The sequence below is a fragment of the Coffea arabica genome, chromosome 5c, assembly GCF_036785885.1.
Source record: "Coffea arabica cultivar ET-39 chromosome 5c, Coffea Arabica ET-39 HiFi, whole genome shotgun sequence".
Classification (NCBI taxonomy): Eukaryota; Viridiplantae; Streptophyta; class Magnoliopsida; order Gentianales; family Rubiaceae; genus Coffea; species Coffea arabica.
The window spans coordinates 9,062,203-9,085,439 of record NC_092319.1 but is presented as its reverse complement, the minus strand read 5'-3'; the positions used below and the strand labels follow the sequence as shown (position 1 = coordinate 9,085,439).

At 35.7% G+C, this 23,237-nt stretch overlaps 1 protein-coding gene and 1 long non-coding RNA gene across 10 annotated transcripts; one reads left to right on the top strand and one right to left on the bottom strand.

Moving 5' to 3' along the window:
• The first annotated feature begins 7,261 nt into the window (after positions 1-7,261).
• On the top strand, positions 7,262-8,314 carry LOC140007426 (uncharacterized). The gene is made up of 2 exons (XR_011814736.1): positions 7,262-7,379; positions 7,861-8,314. It is a non-coding gene; the product is annotated as an uncharacterized lncRNA (long non-coding RNA).
• A 614-nt stretch (positions 8,315-8,928) lies between these two features.
• On the bottom strand, positions 8,929-16,104 carry LOC113691057 (uncharacterized). Of its 9 annotated transcripts, none has more exons than XM_072050544.1 (10): positions 15,508-16,102; positions 13,402-13,577; positions 12,487-12,747; positions 12,320-12,359; positions 11,453-11,542; positions 11,266-11,365; positions 11,017-11,156; positions 10,466-10,568; positions 9,349-10,028; positions 8,929-9,271 (listed from the first exon to the last, which is right to left on the bottom strand). In XM_072050544.1, the coding sequence occupies exons 2-10, from the start codon at positions 13,535-13,537 to the stop codon at positions 8,989-8,991; spliced, it is 1,833 nt and encodes a 610-aa protein (XP_071906645.1). In that variant the 5' UTR covers positions 13,538-13,577; positions 15,508-16,102; the 3' UTR covers positions 8,929-8,988. The 9 variants fall into 9 exon arrangements, with proteins under 9 accessions (XP_071906645.1, XP_071906646.1, XP_071906647.1 ...); XM_072050545.1 differs by having other exon boundaries at positions 12,487-12,595; positions 12,687-12,793; positions 13,402-16,100; XM_072050546.1 differs by having other exon boundaries at positions 12,487-12,595; positions 12,695-12,747; positions 13,402-16,099.
• Between the last annotated feature and the right edge of the window lie 7,133 nt (positions 16,105-23,237).

The window sequence follows — 23,237 nt, the reverse complement described above, 5'->3', positions numbered from 1 at the left end:
CGACGTATGCTATGTAACTTAAGTGTGGAACGGTAAGTTTGACATTTAGCTTGATATTCTAAGTTTGAAAAGTTGGCTTGATGACTACATGCCATTAGGGTTTGTATGCTCTTGATTTGAAGTTATTTCACTGGCTATCTTGAGTTGCTAGTTCTTTGATTGACCGAGCCCCGGCGAGAATTGGGCAGACAGTCCGCTGATACCCTAGGGAGAGGTGGGGCTGCCACACCAAGACTACAAATCTTTTTTGGAGAGTGTTTTCTTACTAAAACTACTCTATATCTTTTGTATCTTCAGTGTGCAAAAGTTATTTAAAGTTCCTTACCATACTCTATTTATATGAGACCAAGAAAGTACTTCATTAATGCTTCCAACGGATAGAAAGTAGCTGAAAAATCAACTAGCCGTTGGGAGTATCGGACGTCCGGTACTACCGTTGTTTGCGTCCAATAGCAGATAGAAAGTTTGAAGGATCCTATCGGACGTCCAGTACTTTCGTCCGATAGCAGACAAAGAGTTTGAAGGATTCTATCGGTCGTCCGATGCTTGTGTCCGATAGCAGACAAAGAGTTTGAAGGAATATCTCAATTCCATCGAACGTCCGGTCTTTGTGAGCATCCGACAGCTTTCGTCTAATTTGAAGGATCCTATCAGACGTTCGGTACTTCCGTCCGATAGCAGACAAAGAGTTTGAAGGATTCTATTGAACGTCCAACGCTTGCGTCCTACAGCTTTTGTCTTCCTTTTTCTTCTTTCAAATGCTCTTGTATTTGAATCAAATTGCTTCAAGACTGAAAGGATTTCTTAGAAAAGATATTAGTACTATCCAATTATTTTGTAAACATCAAAAGATAGGGATCAAGATCAACATATACAACAAAAACAAATAAAAATTCTATGCTAACTATTAACACAAAATTCAACTAAACTAGTAATAAGTATCTAAATTAATAAAGTTTGCTAGACCCTAATATTGCCTCTCCCAGACAATGGCACCAAAAACTTTAGGGGTTTTTGGATATAAGTGCAAATTTAATTCCAAAATACACTCGTTTGACTGCAAGTATACAGGTCAAATAATAGTTTAGGGTATATATTGGGTCAATCCCATAAGGAACAACTAATACAAGTACTAGGCCCTTACTTGCTCTATTATTTAGACTTACTATCAAATAAAGCAATAAAAATCACAATACTTACTAATTAACTAACTTACTATATAACTTGCAATATAACAATGGAGAAATATCACTAAATACTTGAGTCTAGGCATGTAGAGTCCATTTATGGCACAAAAAGATACAAGTGAATAGATTTACCTCTTGTTACTACTCATGTTTAACTAGGGATTCATTTTCATATTTACCAAAACTTATTTTCATGATTTAGTGGCTTAGACTAATCTAGTTTTCTCTATTCTCATGGTGAATAACTAGATCTACTCTCTAGTTCTTCATGAAATGCAAAGGTAATCCACTTAAATGCACTTGTATTCTCTTGAGTCTACTCCTTAAGTTCCATTTATGTTGTTCCATCATTATTACCAATTTTCATTGAATAACAATAACCAAAAACTTACCATTGGTGATCAAGCAACAACAAGTGATAAGCATGCATAAATGGATAAGTTAATATAAGAGGTAACAAGTGTAAATCATATTCAACTCATATCAAGTAACCATAAGTTTCATCTACTTCCTAGATCTAGAAATTTAGCTATTTAGCTATTCATGTGATATAAAGCAAGAAAGAACATAACTTCATTGCATAAACACATATTGAATCACAAGTAAAGAGAAAGATAGAGAAAACTTAGTCAAGATGATGAATAAGCTCCCAAACCTTCTATTGCTTGAACAAAATGAGTTGTACAATGAATTCTCCAAGAGTTTCTTACAAGTTCCTAGCTAGAGAGAATAAAAAAAACTAAAACTAAGGTCTTGAATTAAAATCTGATAATAACTCTATCTTTTTTACTCTCTTTAAAGATTCTTACATATATAGTGTTAAGCAAGTCAAAAAGTGACAAATGAAATGACATAAAGCTTCCTTTTCTCTTCCCTAAAGATTCTTGAGCATGTGCAGCTGAAATTCTATGCTGCAGTTGAGCTGAAAAGAAGTGTGAAAATAGAGCAAGTTGCAAAACAAGTTGCAGAGAAACAGGAGACAATACGCGACATGAGCCCGCGTATTCAGAGGGTGCATTTTCAGTGTTGGTGCATTTTCTTGCTTCTTTTTGCTCCAGTTCACCTCTAAAATCACATCCAGGAGATTCATGTTATTGTTCATGCCTTTCATTGATAATACTTGCATGTTGTGTCCTATTCTCTTTCCAATTTGTCATTGAATCATGTGCTAATGGAGTTTCAGTGACATCATCTCGATCCAACGTTCATATCTTGTCTCAACTTCTACAATTATAACCAAAATTTGAACATTAATCTGCTCAAACGAAACTCGCAAAATTAAGAGATTTAGAGAGCAAGTTACACCATAAAAGATCCTATTTTACACCAAAAATAAACAAATAATGCTACTAATAACCATATATAATAAACACTTATCAGTTAGCATAAGCATCGAGGCAATACCTAAGCTTCCAAACAAGTATTCTATCCACATGAACTAGATCAAGTTGATGCTTCATACCAGGTGCATGGACAATAGAGTTGCTTTGGATAACATATATGCTAGAACAAACAACTTCATGCAAACAAATGATTTTAAACACAGTCCAACTCGAGTAAATAGGGACAATACAAGAACAAAAATCATGATCACATGACTTAAGGAAAACAAACAACACGTAAGAGCTCAAAACAAGACTCGCACAACTAAGACAATTGCAATTCACAAAATGACTCAAATCATTACTAGAATGAACAATATAATGAAAATAAGTATCTCTTCAAACTTTATTAACTCAAGATGATTATCTGCACTACACACATAGACAACCCTAAAGACAATTCCAATTAACTCAAGAGTCTCACAATGTGTCAACAAATCAAGAAACATATCCTTTGGGATGCACAAAGAACACTCATTCATATCATCAAAATAAGAATTAAAAGCATACAAAGACACATTAGGAAAAAGCCATGCCTCGATAGGCAAATCAAACTTCTCGATTTCACTATGATAACTAAGAATTCTAGATGAAAAACTTACCTTGTCAATGGCTAATTGAACAATAATAAATTTACCATGTATAGTCAATTCAATGAGCCATTGATTAGTGACATCCACAAGTGAATTTGTTGCCATATCACCAGGATCAAACAGAACATGATTAATTACATGTTTCAGGACTAATCAATTCTTTAACCATTGAACATGTATCCATGGAAATTGATACACATACTCTTTTATCCACTCCTAGCATGTGAAACACTCCAAAATCTATATCCAAAACAAGACAATCAGCACTTAGCATTCCATCAAAATTAGATGATAGACACACGAGCTTGAATGAATCTAATCATTAAAACAATGTAGCTGTAAGCTTCCTCCCCTAAAGACTTTCATCCCCTTTGGTAGGTAAGACAGCAGATGTATTGAAATTCTCCACAAATAGACAATAAAGATACGCAACTCCATGACTCAACATGGCAATTAATCCATTAACCTGGCAAATATCAATAAATACACTAAACAAAATAAGATAAGGATAATCAAACACTCTGGAGAGCACCTCATCATTCCATTTTCCATTTTTTATGGGCTCACTCACTTTACTTATGCCCCATTCTGGATTTCTCCTTGTTGTCACTTCCCCCCACTCCCATTCTCTATTCTTGGTATCCATCTATATATCTTTCCATATGTCTATTATTTTTCCATCTCCCACCCTCTTTCTCACACCTTTTAATAGTGATATTTGTTAGTGAGCTAATTATGCATTTTATTTGTTAATATTCCCTCTTAACTTTGGTCAAATATGTGTTACTATTTTATTGTTTAAAAACTTTCGTAAATAACTTTACTTGATCCCTTTCTACTATATGTAACATTCTTAATTTAACCTCATCCAATGAGATTCAATACACAAAAACTATTTAATGAATGCATTTCAATATCTAATCCCAAGATTCATCAGCACCAGAACCTTGAGAATATCAATCATTATCTCTTCGAAAGGAAGCAATGACACAGTGGTATAAGTGATCTGAAAAGGCTTACTCTACCAAAATTACTAGGCAATCTCAAGAAATCATTTCAGTTTATCAGAATTCTCACTATCCAAATAGTGCAACTTAACCTTAACATCATAATGAACCTTTTGTAAAGCCTAACCATTGGACTTTATGCATTGTCTTAGGCAATTGGAGAATTATTTCATCGTGTATGTTTTCGGTTTTGATTGACGGCTGTCCATGTGGATTTTCCCCTCCTCTTGAGGCCTAAGACAAAGAAACCCTTTGTCCCCGGCTTTGTTCATAATTTCGGCAGAGGTGTTGTCAAGGGGATTGAATGGCTTGCTTCATCATCCGTCTTTCTCTCCTTATTTTGTCCCTCAAAATTGTCCATTGGTATCCCATTTGGCATACGCGAATGATATTCTAATCTTTACAAGGGGGGATAGATCTTCTTTTTGTCGGTGATGAAGGTCTTACAAGATTATCAGTGGTGTTCAGGCCAGCTAGTGAACGTTTCCAAGAGTTGTTTTCTTGCCTATCCGAAGGTTAGCCCCCAAAGGATGTTGATAGTTGGCAAGTTGATGGGTTTTGCCCACAAAAGTTTTCCTATTAAGTACCTAGATTGTCCGATGTTTGTTGGTAGGAAGTTGAAAGAAATTTTTTTGGATATTATTGATTCGGCTGCGGCTCGCATCCAACAATGGAGTGCGAGATGGTTATCATTTGAAGTGTGGATTTTGTTGATCAAGTCGATTCTATCATCCTTGTCGATTTATCTGTTATCGGACCTAGATCCTCCTAGAGGTGTTATTCATCAGATTGAAAAATTATTTACAAGTTTTCTTTGGGCCCATGGCATCACTGGGTGCCCTGTCGTAGGTTATGTCTTCCGACTAAGGCTGGTGGTGTGGGTTTCCGTTTGTTGTAGTCTATCTCGGTGGCATTTGCATGTAAATTTTGGTGGAGATTCAAGCAAAGGAACTCACTATGGGAAAATTTTTTATATGATAGTTATTGTAAGTCTCTCCATCCAAAATCGAGTGAGCTTGAGTTCAACTTCCTCCTCCTGGAAACGGTTGCTATCCGTTAGAGGTGTAGTGGAACAATTTCTGTTGTGGGACCTTTCAGATGGGAGCTACTCCTTTTGGTGGGACAATTGGTCTGGTATTGTTTCGTTGGCATAGAAAATCCCAACTTTGGCTATTGGTATGTCGGTTAGCAAGTTTTGGCAAGGCATGCATTGGAATTTGACTTCTTTTACGACATTCACTTCCTTAGAAGATCTATAATATAGCTAGGGGCACCTTTCTTGCCGCTAGGCATGGTTCGCCAACTCGGCCGAGTCGTAATCTAAACGGCAGGTGCCGTTCCGATACCGATACCCGAAATGCCGATTATACCATATTTGATTTGAATCGCTCCAAATCGGCCAATATCGTCCGAGTTAGAACCGTGTAGCAAGATAACGGCTAAATTCTCGGATTCAACTCAGATATGTACTGGTCAAAATCATAAACAGCAACTAGGAAGCCAAACCAAACAAAAAAGGAATAGAGAACGAAAGGCCACAAAAAGTTGTGCACCACAGCTATACGGCTGTTGCAAAGCCTTTTCCCATGCTTTCTTGTTTCCCTTTTCAGCCACAAAGACAAGATTTAGGGGAAACTGGGGATAAGGGGAGAACCATACCAGCAATTTCTGCATGATCCATCACTACTTGTTGAGCTTCACTCCAGATTTTGGAGTGATTATTTGGAGAAACAAGCCGAAGGGTTCTTCAATTTCTTCATCGTCCGGTTGCGGCTCAAAACAGAGATGACGGCAGGTGGGGAAGAAAACAACAGCGGGAAAGGGAAAGCAAAAGAAAGAATAAAGGTGACAGCCAGCTAATTCTGCAGCTGAATGGGCTCTTCAATTTCTTCATTATTTGGCCGTGAAGGAGGTGAAAAAAGTGTGAAAGGGAAATTGGAAAAAAAAAACTAAGAGAAGACTGAGAGGAACACACGGCTAAACCTAGGAGCTGCGGCTACACTAAACTATGGAGAAGGCAGGCTTTTGTACCAGAGCCAGCGATAGGGAAAAAAATTGAAGGAAAAATTAGAAGTACGTAAAATCCAACTTTGGCCCAAGTAATTAAGAGATTAAGCTCCTAATCTTAAACCCAAACATCAGCCAAAAGGTCCGCATCTTCTTTCAAAATAACTTATCAATTTTAATTTTTTTAATTTAGCATTCAGATATGATATTTAGATATTTGTAAATTTAAGTAATACATTTTAACACTTTTTACATATTATTAAGTATATGATTAATATGTATTAGTAGTCTCTTATCTAAATTTTAGTTAGATAAGAGATGAAATTTTAGTTAAATTTTAGTAGTCTCATCTAGTGCGTCATCAAACTTAAGAGATGAACAATATGGTTCATATATTTCTTCCCATTCACATGAAGGAAATCAAATGCAAATGCCATATTCTTACCATAATAGGTCGGAAGATGAGCATGATTTTGAATCTCCTCGTCATTCTACATGGTACTAATAGATATGTAAACAAAGTAAAAATACATTTTTATTATATTTGATAGAATTTAAGAGTTGTACATAATTCATTAATTTTAATATTTCAATGATATTTATTATTTTTTTATATTTTAGGAAATTGAGATCAATCATATGGGCACTGCAGTGGATCAATATAGGATGAAAATGTTTATTGAAAATATGGTAAAAATGCTTGCTTCTTTATGTTTTTGCATTTCATAATATTATTTGATAGGTATTTGTTTTTTTTTTATTGTATTGAACTAAACATTTGTATTGTATTATGCAAGATATGATGATTTTATTCTTATATATACTTTTTTATCTCATATAAAATAGGATTAGAATGCACACTTGATTCTAAAATCATTTATTGCTAATACTATAGGCCCTTACGGTAATGACAACATTATTTTATTTAATAATTAGTAACTATATATGAAAATGTAGGTATTTAGTAAATTTAATTTGATAATTGTGCTTTTTATGCTATTTTCTATTTTTAGTAAATTTTTCAGATTTTTTGGAAATTTTTATATACTATAATGTGCGTATCATCCGATATTCAACCAATATGCCACGATGGATGTGGAACTACCGAGACCGCGACGCGACCGCAATCCGAGACGGCGAACCATGGCTAGGAAGGGTTCAAATGCTGCTCTATGGACCTCGTCTTCCTCAGGAGATTTTGAGGTGCATTCGATTATGCCTATATTGGATAGTTCACCTTCTTCTCCTCGAGTCTTTTGGGATTTAGCAGTCGGGTTTACCTCTTAAAATCTCTTTCTTTATGTGGAGATTGTTGGGAAATAAGTTACCAGTTGGGGAGGTGCTGTTTAAGTTTCGGGTGTGTGGCCCTTCTAAGTGTTATTGCCGTTTGTCCCCTGATATTGAGTCCCTTCATCATCTTTTTATTACAAGTGAGATTTTTAATCTGATTTGGAAACATTTCAAGGAAAAACTGGTAAATTGGCAGTTGTTATGAACGTCTAACCCTAGGCTGAAGTGGCTATTTAGAGTGGCTCCATCTGTATTTTTCTAGTTTATTTGGCAATTTCAGAATAAAGCATGTTTTGATGGGGTAGTTCTTGATTTTCGCCACACTGGGTTCCAGATTACATCTGAATTGATCTTCATGTTTAGAGCCAAATTTGTTTTTTATTGTGGCTTCTAGGATCTCTTGGCGAGGCTTGGTGCTTGATTTGCAAAATTCTCCGTTGAGGTTTACAATTTCGGTTGTTTGGTTAAGGCCAATGGATGGGTGTCTTAAGCTGAATACGGATGGTTCTTCACACGGGAACCCAAGGCCAGGTGGTGGTGATTTGAATGGTGAGGTGGTGTTTGTGTTAGGGGAATATTATGGTCGTCTTCTTTTTTATAGGCGGAGGCAAGGGCTCTTTTGTGCTCTTAAAGGTCTCAACATTTGTGCTCTTAATGGTCTTTCTCGTATAGTTATTGAGATTAATTCGGAAGTGTTATGGAGTATTCTGACGTCCAAATTTTTAGGTCATTCATCTACCCGTTCGATGATACGGAAGATCCATTTATTTGATCATCTTGTGGCTTTGTTCATACATTGTTTCCGTGAAGCTAACATGATGGTGGACACCTTGGCAGTATTTTCCTTATCGTCTAGCCCTTTTACACTATTTCATTCTCAACAATCTCTCCCAAAGTTATCCAGAGGGTTGGGACATTTAGATAGATTGGGTGTTTATAATTTTCGTATTAGAAGATGGTAAGTTGTGTCCTACTCTCTCCATGTATTCTTGTTATATTTGTTTTTAATAATATGGGTACCCAAGCCCACCCGCCAGCGATGACTAGCAGTTTAAAAAAAAAGGCAATTGGAGAAACAGATGAACAAAGCAAGAAAATATTAAATACACAAATTCATGGGACAGACTAGTTAATTTGACGGCTTCAAAAATTCATAGCAATTCAAATGGTGATATTGTTGCCAGTTTTGAGGTTTTATCGCAGTAGATTGAATATTGGAATCTCATATGCACGTAGAAACTTCGTGTATTTTCCACAGTTGGAATGGATTTAGCCTTAGAAAAGTGTTAAAATTTGTCATCTGGATAAAAACAGTAAACACAGTTGGCTGCCGCTCAAAAAAAGCAACTGTACGAGTAGCCTACTTGTGGTACATTTCCTATATTTTTTCAACCTCTGCGGCAAACTCATAATTACTGATACTACACTGTTATTATCATCTGGTAATTACAAAAAATTATGCTAAGTACTTTGTTAATTTAATGATAAATGGTACACAGATTACAGCATCGGACAGCTCTACTTAGTTTTCAAGCTGATACTGCCAAGAAAGAGAGCTGAAGCAGCAGAACCGAATTTTCTTGTTCTTACTTCTTCTCGCCTCATCTCCGCCAACACCATTGGCATCAGGACTGAATACATTCTCGTCCTTTGTTGCCTTCTCTGTAAGAGTTAATTCCATTCTCTGATTTTGAGATGAAAGTGGAGCGGCATGGTCAATCTCACAAGGGCCAGAAAAATCCTGCGATGCTGGAGCTATTTTATTATGGTTGGCATTCCTGGAATACGTATTGGATCCTGTCTGTCTGATAATGGGTTGAATTAATGGGGATAACATAATCAAACAAATGTAAGAGACAAATTATCGATATGAAAAGAATACCTGATACGATGGCTACCAGAGCTATTCCTCGGTTCATATGAGCCAATCACTTCTGGATCTTCCTTTTCTATTGGCCGACCACGTGCCTCGATATTTTTACAGATTCGATTGGCCTCCGAGTATCCTGCCTCTCTGGCCTTGTTATTTTCCAAATATTGTGATTCTTCTTTAGGGCTGCCAGGCAAAATCCTGGTTTCATCATTTGGTCTGCATTCTTGGAAAACGGAGATTACATCATCCAATATTCTCAAAGCTTGTTCAACCTCCGGATGAATAACTACTTTCTTATTGTCAGTGGAAAATCCAGAATCAATTTGATTTGTGGGCAAATTAATAGAACTATTGTTATCTAATTCAGCCAAACATTGACTTCCCTCACTATCATTTTCCTTGATCTCCTCAATCTCACCATATAATTTTTTATCTGGAACAAACGAATCCCCAGCTTGGGAATTAACTGCAGAGTCGTGATTATGAACCATCTCTTGACTGCTGCTGACATTTTCTCTCTCTTCCAATTGTTCTTTAAGCAGGCAGGATGTATCATTATTCATTTCAGCTGGTTGAGGAGTCTTGGTAGATAAACCATTTGAGTAAAAGGATTGGCCAACATGAGCATACAGTGGATCTTTCAAAGCCCTGGCAAAATCTTCATCATCTTTTGCAACTGAAGCAACCTTCTGCAAGAGTTCCAAGGATTATTATATATCTGAGAAACGCAGATACTAAGCACCAAAAGATCCATACCCAATAACTATAAGCTCAACCAGACAAAGGATTTGCTTGTGGGATAAGAAGACATTAAACAACATCATCTCTTTACCATCACTTCAACCAGTGAACCTATTTGGCAGTAGATGCACTCATAGCACCACACTTATGGTAATTTTTATTTTGTTTCTGTGTAGATGCACATAGTTTCAAGATCCTAATAGTAACATTAGTAAGAATTTAAGAGAGGAACTAAATGGACTTTCTGATCAAAATAACAGACCCTATTCAAGCCACTACTAGATGAATATTCATGAAAAATTTGAAATGCCTTTGTCACCAATAGGAATACAAGTAGAGACTTAATTGTTATAGAAAAAAAAATCTCCAGAAAAGCATTACTGACCTTTTTATAGAGCATGAAACCACTTCCTAAGATCTGCCTTGAAACAAAATTAATGAGTGCTGGAGGAACGAAATCCAATTTAACATCCATGTTTGCAATTTTCCTAGAATATTTGAATTAAAGGAAAGAATTATAAGCCAGAAACAGCAAAACAAAGTTAAATATGACTATTAAACTCAAAATCCACAGAAATAGAAGTCTTTCATAAGTTTAAGACACATGTGATCTGCTCATAAGCAAAATTCATTTCCCACATGTTTAACAGACTTGAAGTAAAATCTCGTACAAAGTGCTCAAAATGCAGTTAACATGTTGGTTTTACATGCCTTGATAGATAGAGTCATCGTTGCGTAAATTAAATACTCATGTCAAATCTAGTATATATTTCTGAATTCATTCTATCGTTGTCTCCAATTATTTAATTGATAAGTCATTGATCTTTCAGGTCATGGCATAAAATGATCTAAAGTTCATGTAGCACTTGAGACTACCAAAGTTTTTACCTATCATTCTATAATAAAGGTACATGATATTTAACGAAAACTGCTCACCGCAGGTAAGATCTATTTGCAGACACTTTCTGTAAAGCAAAACCCCCCACCACATCAATCCGGATTACATCTTGTGCATCAGGTATCCCATCTCGAGTGAAACCATGAGAACTTATATCAATGCTTTCCAAGTCAGATATCTGAATAGACATAAATGTTCAGCTTCAGATACAATTCAAGAATAAGGACCCCAGAGAAGCAAAGGAGAAAAAAAAAATAAGACAAGATTATTTATCTTTAAAATCCTACCGAGTTCAAAAGCACCACAACCAGATCGTCTCGTAAGTATTCAAACTCAAAATAATGGATTATAGCCTCCCTTGTTGACAATGGCCATGAAAACTTCATTCTTCCTTCCAAGTAATCGAGCACCTCAGTAGGCAAGGTATAACTTGTATAGAGCAACTGAAAACATTTGGTTTTTGAAAGATCAAACCTGACTAAACATATCTGTTCACCAATTCTGACCTTCTGCAGACACTGAGACGAGATCAGCTTGAAACTTGGAACAGTAATCTGTGGCCACCTGGTTAAAAAAATCACAAAAGAATGATGTTATTACAAGCATTTAAATTGGAGTGCTAGAAAGCAGACAGGTTTTGAGTTGTTTGAACCACATCACCAGAACAGTATGTCAAAATCAAGAAAAAGTTATTTACACACCCAAGGTACACAAGTTTCCAATACATCCAATACGTAATGTAAAAATTTCTGATGAAGCTATGAGGTTGATCAGGGATTTATAGCATAACTGGATCAGTAGATCTAACTGTACTCGAATGTATCTTTTTCTTTTCCTCTTAACCATTTTTGTTTATCCACCCCTACTGCAGGGAAATAATTAGGGAAGAAATGTTAAAGCTCATCACTTTAGGCAATATTAGCAAATTACTTCAAAAATATTTCAAGAGCCAAAAGGATGAACAGTATTTGATTCACCCAAGTTGTGTGGTTGTGTCCCCAAATGTCACTAACTTAGAGTACAGCAAGAAAGAAGCCTCCCCTTGCATAGTATCATGTTACCTTCATTTGGAAAGCAATACCAAAGTGCTTAATGGGATCAACATTATTGTTGTAAATGTAACCACCAAGCTACAGCTCAAACATATCAGATGGTGCTCCTTTAATAGTTCGTGGTAGCAAAAGCAGATGTATCTCTACCAAATTATGTTTCCCAGTTGAGATAATTTGTTCAGAACATGTTACAAAATTCAAAAGGTAATACACCCTAAATTAAATTAAGCATGATCACGTGTCATTAAGATATTGAGCAGAAACATATTTTTCTGGAAGAAACATTTACCATTTTGGATACAAGCCTGCCTCCCACGCGATGCATAGACCTGCAAGAGAACAAAAAGACCATTTGAAAGTTCTCAAAGACAATCAACATAGAAGGTGGGACTCAACCTCATGTGCATTTAACATGGAAGAAGAGGGAGATCAGATCAGCAAATAAATATAGCTTACAAACATCTAATGGCCCATCCACATAGCCTTCAACAAGTAGGGTATGAAATGGTGTGCCTTCTGGTCCTTCTCTATACATAACGCGAAATTCTTCAGTATCCTGTTTCACCTGACAAAATAACAGTATGATAATAATCATATCATTATCACACTTCTTATCACCAGATTGAAAAGTGCAAGCATTATGAGTAAAGGTATACTTTCCAACCACGATGTGAGGCCTCACTGTACTTTGACCTCTCAACATCATCCACAGAGGCACTGCTTAACATTCCAAGAAAATGTGAGACTTCTTTGGTTCTCGTTTCTGCAATATTGTTGATAAAATCTACAAAGCATAAATATCAATAGGGTAAATTATATTTTACCCCCCTGTAGTTTACCCTTTTTTTACATAACCCCCCTATGGTTTTAAAAGCTATACATAACCCCCTCATGGTTTGGATTAAAGTGTCAAAGTAACGGAAATAGTCCCTCGTAACGGAACTTCTAAAAATGTCGAAATTACCCTTATAAATACATGACACATTAACCCCCTATGATTTTTATATTTTACCATATAACCCCCTTATAGTTTAATACTTTACCATATAACCCCTTTATGATTTTCAAAATATACACATAACCCCCCTTGGTTAATACATAAATTTCAGCCTTACATAAGGGTATTTTTGACATTTTAGATGATGCCGTTACGAGTGACTATTTTCGTTACTTTGACACTTTAATCCAAACCATGAGGGGGTTATGTATAACTTTTGAAACCATAGAGGGGTTATGTGAAAAATGCTAAACCACATGGGGGTAAAGTGGAATTTGCCCATATCAATATTTAGTACCATTTAGTTGCAGAAACTTTAAAGTGACCTAAACTATTGGAACTTAAATGTTGAAAGAGAAGTTTCTAATCCCAACCTTCATTCTCCACTTCTGATGAACGCAAAATCTGATCCTTAACAAGTCTCCCTAGTGTCTCCACATCAGTAAGATCATGACAAGAAAGTGTCTTATCCAGCTTATCCCGGTAAAGTGAGATGCAACTGTCCTCCATTTTGTGCTTCACCAATTAAAAGGTGATTTTCTTCCCAATCCTTAAGAGGCAAGTCGAGTACAGCTAAGAAGAATTATTAACAATTCACTTGAACACTACAGCATACGACTCTATTTGCCCCATAATGTTGAACTACAATGTGCTTTTGTTCTACTTTTTCCCCTATAAAGGCAGAAATGATGATTGTCACACCCCTTTTTCTTAAAAGGATAAATTAAAATTATTTTTATTTTTCTGAAATTAAAACAAGAAAAATCAAAAAAGAAAAAGGACCTAAAATAAAACTGCACAAAAGCGACGGATTTAGGCCCACTAGAGTTTAGAAAAATGCCTTTGCAAAATTCTAGAATCGTCACTTTTTATTGAGTTTAGGTATCCAAGTCACCTAAAAAGAGAAATTTTATTTTTGAAAAGCAAATTAAAACCCTTTAATTAGGCAACTCTAGATCTTTCGAAATTAGAGAAATGAATTCGGGAGCTACATTTGTGAGGAGATAAGGGCGAGAATTTACCCTCAAGCACCTCCCTATACCTAACAAATCCGGTTGTGAGTTTAATTATATTCTTTTAATTTTAAGGCGAATGTGAGTTAATCTATGCTAAACACATAACAGGCATTTAATTAATAACGAAACAAATAAAAACATGCATGGCACATAAAAGGGAAATAAAGCAAAAGATTAGTTCCAAGGCTTTTGTTGGAAAAGCCAAGGAATAACGCGCTCTCGCACACTCAATCACGTAGTACAAAAATGAAAATTAATTATGGAAAAAAAAGAAGAAAAGAAAAAAAAAGAAAAATTAAATTACAAAAATTAAATGCACCTATGCCCCATATGGGTTACGTCACTTCTAAGAAATAAAAGAAAATATAACTAATTACGACTTGACAAATTTTAAAAAAAAAAAAAAAAGCTAACTAGACTAATCTAGTCCTAGGACTTAATTGAAAGGTTCTGAATAAGTTATGAAGTCAAATTACAAGGTCATAAAATTTAAGGTAAAATCACGAAACAAGACAAAACTGGGTGACTTAAAATTCGCAACGGATTTTCTGTCCCACACCCTGTGCCACTCTCTGTCCCACTTTTTATTATATTGATATTTCTCATTCATAAATATTATGTTTTAATTCTTTTTTGCTTTCGTAACATCCAATAACTATTAATTAAGTAAAAAATAAATATAACAACTTCAAAAAAGCAATAATAGAAAATTAAAAAATACAGCAGAAAATTCATAAAAAATCTCATTTTTTATGCATTTTGATTTTTTGAGTTTGTTAAATTTTGTGTATTACTCAGTTAATAGCTATTGGATGTTAAGGAAGCAAAAAAAAATTAAAACATGATGTTTATGAATGAGAAATAGCAATATAATAAAAAGTGGAATAGAGAGTGGCACAGGATGTGGGACAGAAGATCCGTTGCGCTTAAAATTTGAGTTCCAGGCGCTACTGCTGCGTTGCTTTCATTTCCAATGAACCTCATTGGACAGCGGCGGCGTCGGACCACTGCCTTGTCTCTCTCCTCCCCCCACGCAAACGCACAATGCACACTGAAATTCTCACCAAAATGCAGAAAAGTAGCAAATCGAAAAAACGAAAAATCAATTCCAAAATCTCTAGCTTCTCTCTCGGCCCTCTTGGTTTTCCAGCCTCCCTCAGGAGGTCCGGCCAGCATTGGATTGACCAGAATCATCTATCTTGCAACCACAAAGACTCAGAGGATTCTTTTTCCTATTTTGGCTCATATTTTCCTTTTGGGCATGTTTACAAACAAAAATCAAGCTTTTTATGCAAATTTATAGCAATCTGGCCAGAAATTTTTCAGAAACACAACAAATTTCAGTCATTCATAATCATAAAACAATAGAATAGAAAAATGAAAGGATGCTAGCTTAAGCGAGAAGACAAGCAAGAGGCATGTAGTTCACACAAATATCAGAATAGAAGAGTGACACAGCTTTACAGTGTTGTTCCGGTGAAGATTTGCGACGGGAGAGGTGGTATCGGTTCCGGCGGCAAAGATGGTAACTTCTTGCTCCCCTACTCGCCAATGAACTGTGCTCGTCTTTTCCTGATTTTTATTTCTATATTCTGATTTTTATTTTTTATTTTTTTTAAATGGAATTTGGGATCTAGAAACTACAGTTTGGCAAGCCTTTTAGGGTCTATTTTTCTTTTCTTTTTCCTTTAAAAAAGAATGACGGGTTGAAGATCATCACAAAATTGAGGGGACCATGGGTTTTCTGGTTTCTTGGTGAAAGACTGAAGATGATAATTTTTGGTTCTTGAGATTTTCTTTATAAGCAAAGCTGGCTGATGAATTGAAAACCTAAAGACTTTTCTGGATGATTTGATAAAGCTGATGGATTGATTAATGAAAAAGGACGTCTCGGATCACAAATGATGCTGATCCCAAGGCCTCACTATCTTGGTTTTCTTTGAAAATTAGGCTGATGAACGTTGGTTCCAGGTAGTAGCCCTAGCATGCAAGTTTTTGTGTGTTGGTGTGTGAAGTTCGCGAGTGTGAGCGTGTGTACTTAAGTGCTAGACAGCTACGTGGCAAGGGATAAGGAGGAGTCATTCCAACGATAAAGGAGGAGTCATTCCGTCCGTTTGCTTTTTGCAAAGAATCCGTGAGAATCAAAATGCCGACTAAAGAAGGCCAATAGTGCTTGGTGGGGCCGGGTAGAGGGAGGCACAGCCTAATGATGTGCTGTGATCTGATCGGGCAAGGCCAATTGCTTGTCGGACCAAACAATAAGAATGCAATTCACGTGGGTCAAAAAATAAAACTTTTGATATCATAGGGGAAGCACTTTTGCAAATTTCTTATCTTATCTTACATATATATAAAAAGGCTTCTTTTCCCCGTTGATCTTGTTGCAGAACATGAGAGAGAAGCAGTGCAGAACATGAGAGAGAAGCAGTTTGATTTTTCATAAAGTGTGTTTTGATTTTTTTCATAAAGTGTACCTTGGTCTAAATAGTGTACAAATCACTGGGTCAATGACTCAATGGTCATCAGGGGAGGGGGTTAAGTCCCTCCTTGGACTATAGATGAGGATTTAAATCTTACCTGCAGCGAAAAAAAATCTAAAAATTGTATCAGATCACTCTCTTGATCTAGTTGGGTCTGTATACACACTAGGTCCCTATCGCAGCCTCCTTAGACTCCTCCTACCCCCGATGTTAGAATAGAGTAGGTTATACAAATGTATCGTTACTGATAAAAAAAAAGTCTAAACAGTGTGCAACTATTCTAGGATATTTTTGGCTTTCTACTTAAAATTAAGTGTTTACCCTTCTAGAGATAACAGGCTTTCAAAATAGTAGTAGCTCACTATTTAGGCTGAATTTTGGTTTTTCACATGCATCTTTCCTCCCGTTCTTTCGCGTCTTTCCCTTCTTCCTCTGTCTTATCACTTTTCGCTTCTTTTGACTTTTAGCCTACCATGTTCTTGCTTCATTCCTATTTCTTTCCCGTCTATTTCTCTTTCCTCTCATCAGACGAAAGGAAGAAGCTGGAGTTTAACTACTCTGGCAGATGGTGTCTTCTCCTTTATTCAATGTCAAATCAATTCTTTTTTTTTTTTAATTTCTTGCTCAAAATTTGCTTACCCACATGATAATTCTACATGAAAGGAGGAAAATGGGGAACTTTTGGTTAAATGGAAAGGATATTATGTAATTTCATTTAAGAAGTAAGGTTCTACCTTTGCTTCTTTTATTCTTACTCTTATTGATTAAACATGTATAAATGCAACATAGTATAGGATCTTTTGAACATTTACAAATGCAACATAGACTACATAGTATAGGATGTTTTGATTTTCATTGGAGAGACGCTACTGCAAGAAAGCAATAATTTATGCACTTAATTTTTTCCACATCTTGCCAGTAAACGTATGAATAATCTCTAAGGCATGCTATTTTACAACCTAATAAAGACCAATGATTTAAGCAATCCATTAAAATTTTTCAGATATACCACAAAATCACTCAAAATCACTGAATTTAATAAAATTTTCTACAAGAATCTCTAATATCGGATTTCTTTTTGGCTAAATTAAACTTTAATTCTCTAGCCTAAAAATGCTGTTTAAAAAATTTTTAAACTTAAAAAGAAAGTATTTAGGTCAGTATTTCAATTAATAAAAAATAAAAAATAATGTTCATTTCTAATATTGTTAGGATCAATATTTCTTCAAATTTAATGGGTGGGGCATGAGCTGTGCTAATCACCTTATTACATTATATACATCTGCATATGAACTGTCATTACTTACTTACAATTTAGATGTTCTGCAGTATATTTTCTACACAATTGGTTGGGTATTAGTTGTGCTATTGGATTTAGATGAATGATTATTCAGTCTGATGAGAATTTTGAACCTTTTCAAATGGGTAATTTATTTCTAATTTAGAATAAGGATTTAAATACAATTGTGCCCAAGTTTAAAAATAAGAGTGGCAAGAAATTTTTCAATATTCTTACACAATAGATTGGCCATTGGTTGTGCCTTGCTCAGTCAGAACAATTCCAGTGGTCATTATAAAACAACCCGATAATTAGAGATATTTTTTGGAAACTCTCTAGATATACTGGCCCCAACAAAAATGGAAATAAAAAAGTGAATGGTACCAAAGAAACATGAAAGAAAAAGAGGACTAGGTATAAAATAAGCGGTGGACTTTTCAAATATAGTTGACTGGTATAATTCAAGTCTGAAAGAAAATTATAAGACAAGAAAATATTCAACAAATATGAATTGTAAGAAAATATGTGAGTTACAGTCTCCGAAATTTTCCCTGATTTGTAGAGAGTTTCTTTCGATTATTCTCCTTAAACGTTAATCGAAGGGCTTCGCAGCTTATTCTTGGATCGATTGTCGATTCCTTCAAATCTTAATATAAAAGATTTGAAGAACTTGATGAACTTGACCACTTGAAGATTCAAGTCTTGATAGGAGGAAGACTTGAAGAACCTGAAGATGCAAAGCCTTCACAGCTTTGAAATTTCAAGAAGATATAAGAGTATGGGATATGTAATATGTGAACTTTGATGGAGAGATCCCCTATTTATAGTTGTAGATTATGATAGAATTTGAAGGCATGTATACCACTTTACTTGTTTTGCAAAACATGCAGTCATATCACGACTGTAGCACTATAAATATTATTTCTTCATTTTATATTTATTGACAAAGAGATAATATTAATGAATATTTCCTTGATTGGCTAGGCTTGTAGGGACATATGACGTAGCACAATTTAAATGGACGAATCAGTGCAGTACATAAGACATATATATAGATTAAATAACTCTAAATATTATCTCTTTAATAAAGAAATAATTATTTAGATATTTATCTATAATTTTGCCAAACCATAAAAACATGTAATATGGCATAATTTGATTGACAGAAACATCTCAGCAATTTTAATTAGTTAGGACTCCTCAACTTGATATGTGAAGAGACATCACTAGCTCTTGAATAACCAAGTTTCCAAGTGTGTATGACATGTGACAATATCCAATTCAATAAAATAAGTTATAAAAATAATTTATAGGCCAATGATAATTTTTTTTAGAATTAATTAAAATTCTATTGTCTACAAATGCCCCTTGAAACTTGTTTGTGAACACCAAGGTTGTAATATGATTTGAACTGACAAGTTTTGACTTCCTTGAATTCATTTCGAATACCATGTGATCAAGATTAAACATTAATTTTCAAATAGAACCGAGGAATGAACTTGAAGCTTCACAAAATCTCATGGCTGTAGCTTTTTCTAAAACTATGGGATGACCTTGCAAAATACTTCCAAATTCATCACCATCGTAACTACCAAATGTATGCATAATCTGGTGAAGTTAGTGGTCTCAATTTTCGAGACCAAATCATTCCATGCGATAGCTTCATGTCCACCGCCTTGACTATAGCTCTCCCTTTGCTTTCGGGAATTCATGACATCATGTGAACAAGAATTCTTTTCCTTTGGGAAAACTCAATCCCTGGGAACTTAGGAGATATTCCGAAGATAACTCATATCAATAAGATCTCAACTTTCAATTGCAAAAGAAACTATATCCCTTTATCCGAGCAAACCAATCTCTCAAGGCTTGTTAATTAAATCACCGTGGGAAAAGAAATCGATTTCAATTCAACTTGGAACATTCTTCAGCTTAAATTCTCCTTGAATGTAGGATGGCGTATCTTCTATAAATACACAAGACCAAGGCATATTTTTTCCCATAATCAAAGCAAGAGAAAAATTTGTTTTCTTCAAGCCGGTGTTATTAAGCTACCGTCATTTGCTGCTTTTTTTTTTTGTCAAAATTGCTGCTACTGCTTTCCTGTTTACTGCTACCGCTGCTTATTTCTGCCGTCCATCCCGCTGTGCTGTCTACTTGACTAATAGAAACAATTGAAGCTGGTCATCACCTTGGCCGAGCTGTCCTTGAATTATTTGGTTCGGAGGTACATACGCAATGCTTTATATATTTGTTTTCCGCGCAAAATGCTAAGCGTCATAAGAATCACCATCCTTGCTGGTTTCGCATGAAACTTTCCGGTATTGATTAGCACTTTATAGTTGCACGGTGCACCATTGTGTGTCAGGTCTTGTCCACTTAACATTACTTTTCCAACTTTGCATGTAGCAAAACACAAATTTCATTATCTTGCTTTCCTTCACAGTGACCTACCACTCAAACATGCAAGATAAATCTAAGTTATAAGCTTCAATGTTCTTATTAATTGCTCACTTGTCATTAGCTTTAATTTAACTCTGCAGTATCAGCTTCTGCAAGAGGTCGACAACGAAATTTAAATAGGAAAATTAGCTTCGGGAATTTGATAAAGGACAATCAGTGAAGTAATTCAATTATAAAAATTTTGTAAAAATTTTTTCTTTTCATTGACTTGGAAAAATTTCACAATATTTTAGCAGCCATGCAAATCAAGGACTATACCACTTCACTATCATACATTTCATTGACGAATGAATGAGGAGGATCTCAATTGAAGAGCTTGTCATTATAGGTTAACAAACCGGCAATCGGCACCTTTGCTGAGTCTTTTATACCTCTCGAAGGATCCTTTCATCTTAAAGATTGGACTAGCAAGTAAACTAAGGAAGTTGTAGTGCCCTCGACTTTTTTTCACCATGTCAAGGAAAGAGGAAGTGGTCGTGTTAAATTTATTGCTTCATAATGGAGATCCAAGGATAGCCAAATTCACACTTCCATTCCTGAGCTTCAACCTTGGCAAAGTTACATGGAAGGTTCTTTCAACTTTCTTTGGTGAGATGTGCTATAGTTCTTATTATTGGGAATGACCTGAGGATATCCTTGGAAGACATAAGAAGACATTTACACATGCCAGAATATTCGAAACTGTCCATGCATCTAAATTCTCATATGATCATTGCGAGAACATCCTACGAGCTTTCTTCTAATATTAGTGTCCCTCAACAAACAATCTTCATACATCTATTAGAGAGTTATCCATCACACTTTGAAATATGTATCGACTTGGTGGCCTTTCACTTGAAAGGGCATTTTTTGACGAAGTTGTCTCATCAATTAAGGAGCTTCTCAATGTTGATAAAGATGGAAAACAGTTTCTTCCTGAGAACTATAGGTATCTCTTCTCGGCATATTACCATCTTTGGACAGATGATCAAGGAGCGCAGATTAAGGACTGGATCCTCTTTTGGTTTGGAGGAGAGATGAGATACAGAGTTCCTCTGTAACGCCCCGAGGCAGAAGAAAGGGAAAAATTTCTGGTGAATAGAGTTTTGTGGGGGAATCCGGCCAGAAGCCGTGCAAATTCCTTATATTTTTCTTAAAATTCCCGTTTCTTTGACAAATACCACTTTATAGTGGCCCTACTACTCAATCACCCCACAATAAGTGCCAATGAACCTAGAAAGTAGGGTTTCACACTTCGGTTTCAAGATTTGAACAAATTAGGGTTTTCGCGATTTTTTTCACCGGATGAATTTTCGGTACAAAGTAAAGATTAAATTTGGGGATTAAAAGTGACTTTTAAGTGAGAAATAATATGTGATTAGTAGCAATGATATAAGGTTAGTGAATGGGAAGTAAAAACCCTAATACGTGTGTTTTTAAGAAAAACGGCGCGAACCGGCGGGTCCCGCGCACTACCGATTGAACGCTCCACTTGACCACCATTTTTCTTACCAAAAAAGTTTATTGACTTTTGCACAAAATATCTTCTTAAATTGCAGCAGCTTTGACCGAAATTGAGGCTAGAAAATGCAAGAAAGAAAGAGAAAAAAAGAAAGGTGGCTTCTTGACCAAGACTTGGTCTTTCCATTTAAACACCAAAATTCAGCATTTTCCTCTTCATTTGCTGCTGCTGGCCGAGAGGAGCAAGAAAGAAAAACACCAAGGGAAAACACTCCATTTCCTTCTTGATTTGCTTCAACCCAAGTAACAAATCCAATTCTAAACCGATTAAAGTACTAAGTGTGAGTTGGGAAGTTTGAGGAACCAAGAAATACCAAAGGGGGTGAAGGATCACTCTACCAAGCTTTGCTTTTGAGGTACCAACATCTGAACATGATCTTGGTTGCTTTGAATTTTGCTTTAAGATGTGTTTTTAGCTTAAGTTTTGGCTTGATTTCATGATTATGCAAGTGGGTGTGATGAATTTGGAAGTTTTCCCCTTTTATATGATGAACTAGGGCTTGAGAAATTTCTGCCCAATTTGTTGTATGATGCTTGTATGTTGCAATTAAGGTTGTATAAGGTGTTTTGGTAGTGATTAGAACAAGAAAATTGAGAAAGTTCCATTGATTACAAAAAATTCCAGAATCTGGAAAATTTTCCCCAACATTCTGTCCGAATTTATATCCCTATCTTAGAGGCCTAATTGGCCTTAGGTCAAAGAATGAAAGTTGTAGAGAACGGTATTTTATAGGTACCTACAAAATTTCAACTCAATCGGAGCAACGTAGGTCGTGAAAGGTCCAAAATACCCTTACTGTTTTAAGTATTTCCTCAGCAGTCCGTGTGATCAGTGTGTCCAGTTTATCATGTTTTTTGACTAGGATCTGTACTGATTTAGCTCTTGGCCAAAACATTAAAGTTGTAGAATTCTGTCTTGGCTTTCAAATGCCTCTAAGAACACCTGAATTGGACTTTTGTACACTGAGATATGTCATTACAGTGTAACGCGGTTGAAAAGCCGACAAGTTAGATTTTGGTCTTTTAATTTGAGAATTTGACTAAGTTTCATTAGAAACTGGACTTAGTGACCTTCATGAACATTGTAGCCCTATGTCTGCGCTTCGAAACGGCATAGGTTTCGCCTTAATCCGATAAGCGTAGCCTCAGATGTGTTATTTCCGCATCCATACGTCAAATCTGTCTTGTGTTAGATTGAATTTCTGCACTTGCTATTGTTGTGATTCTTATTCTTATGATGTTGTGAGCCTATGGAACGGCTTTTGACTTGAATTGCTAATATGTGTGATGTTGGGTTTTGGTTGGGGAAAAATAATGAAGCCTAAATGGCTGGAAAATTAGGTAAACACAAAGAGCATGCTGCCCGAATTTATACTCGAGGGCTAGGAAACGAAACTTGTAACTTGTGTAAAGGTTAAGTGATTATCACTTGAACTAGCAAGCACCTTTGCTACTTTGTTATCGAGGGTTATACG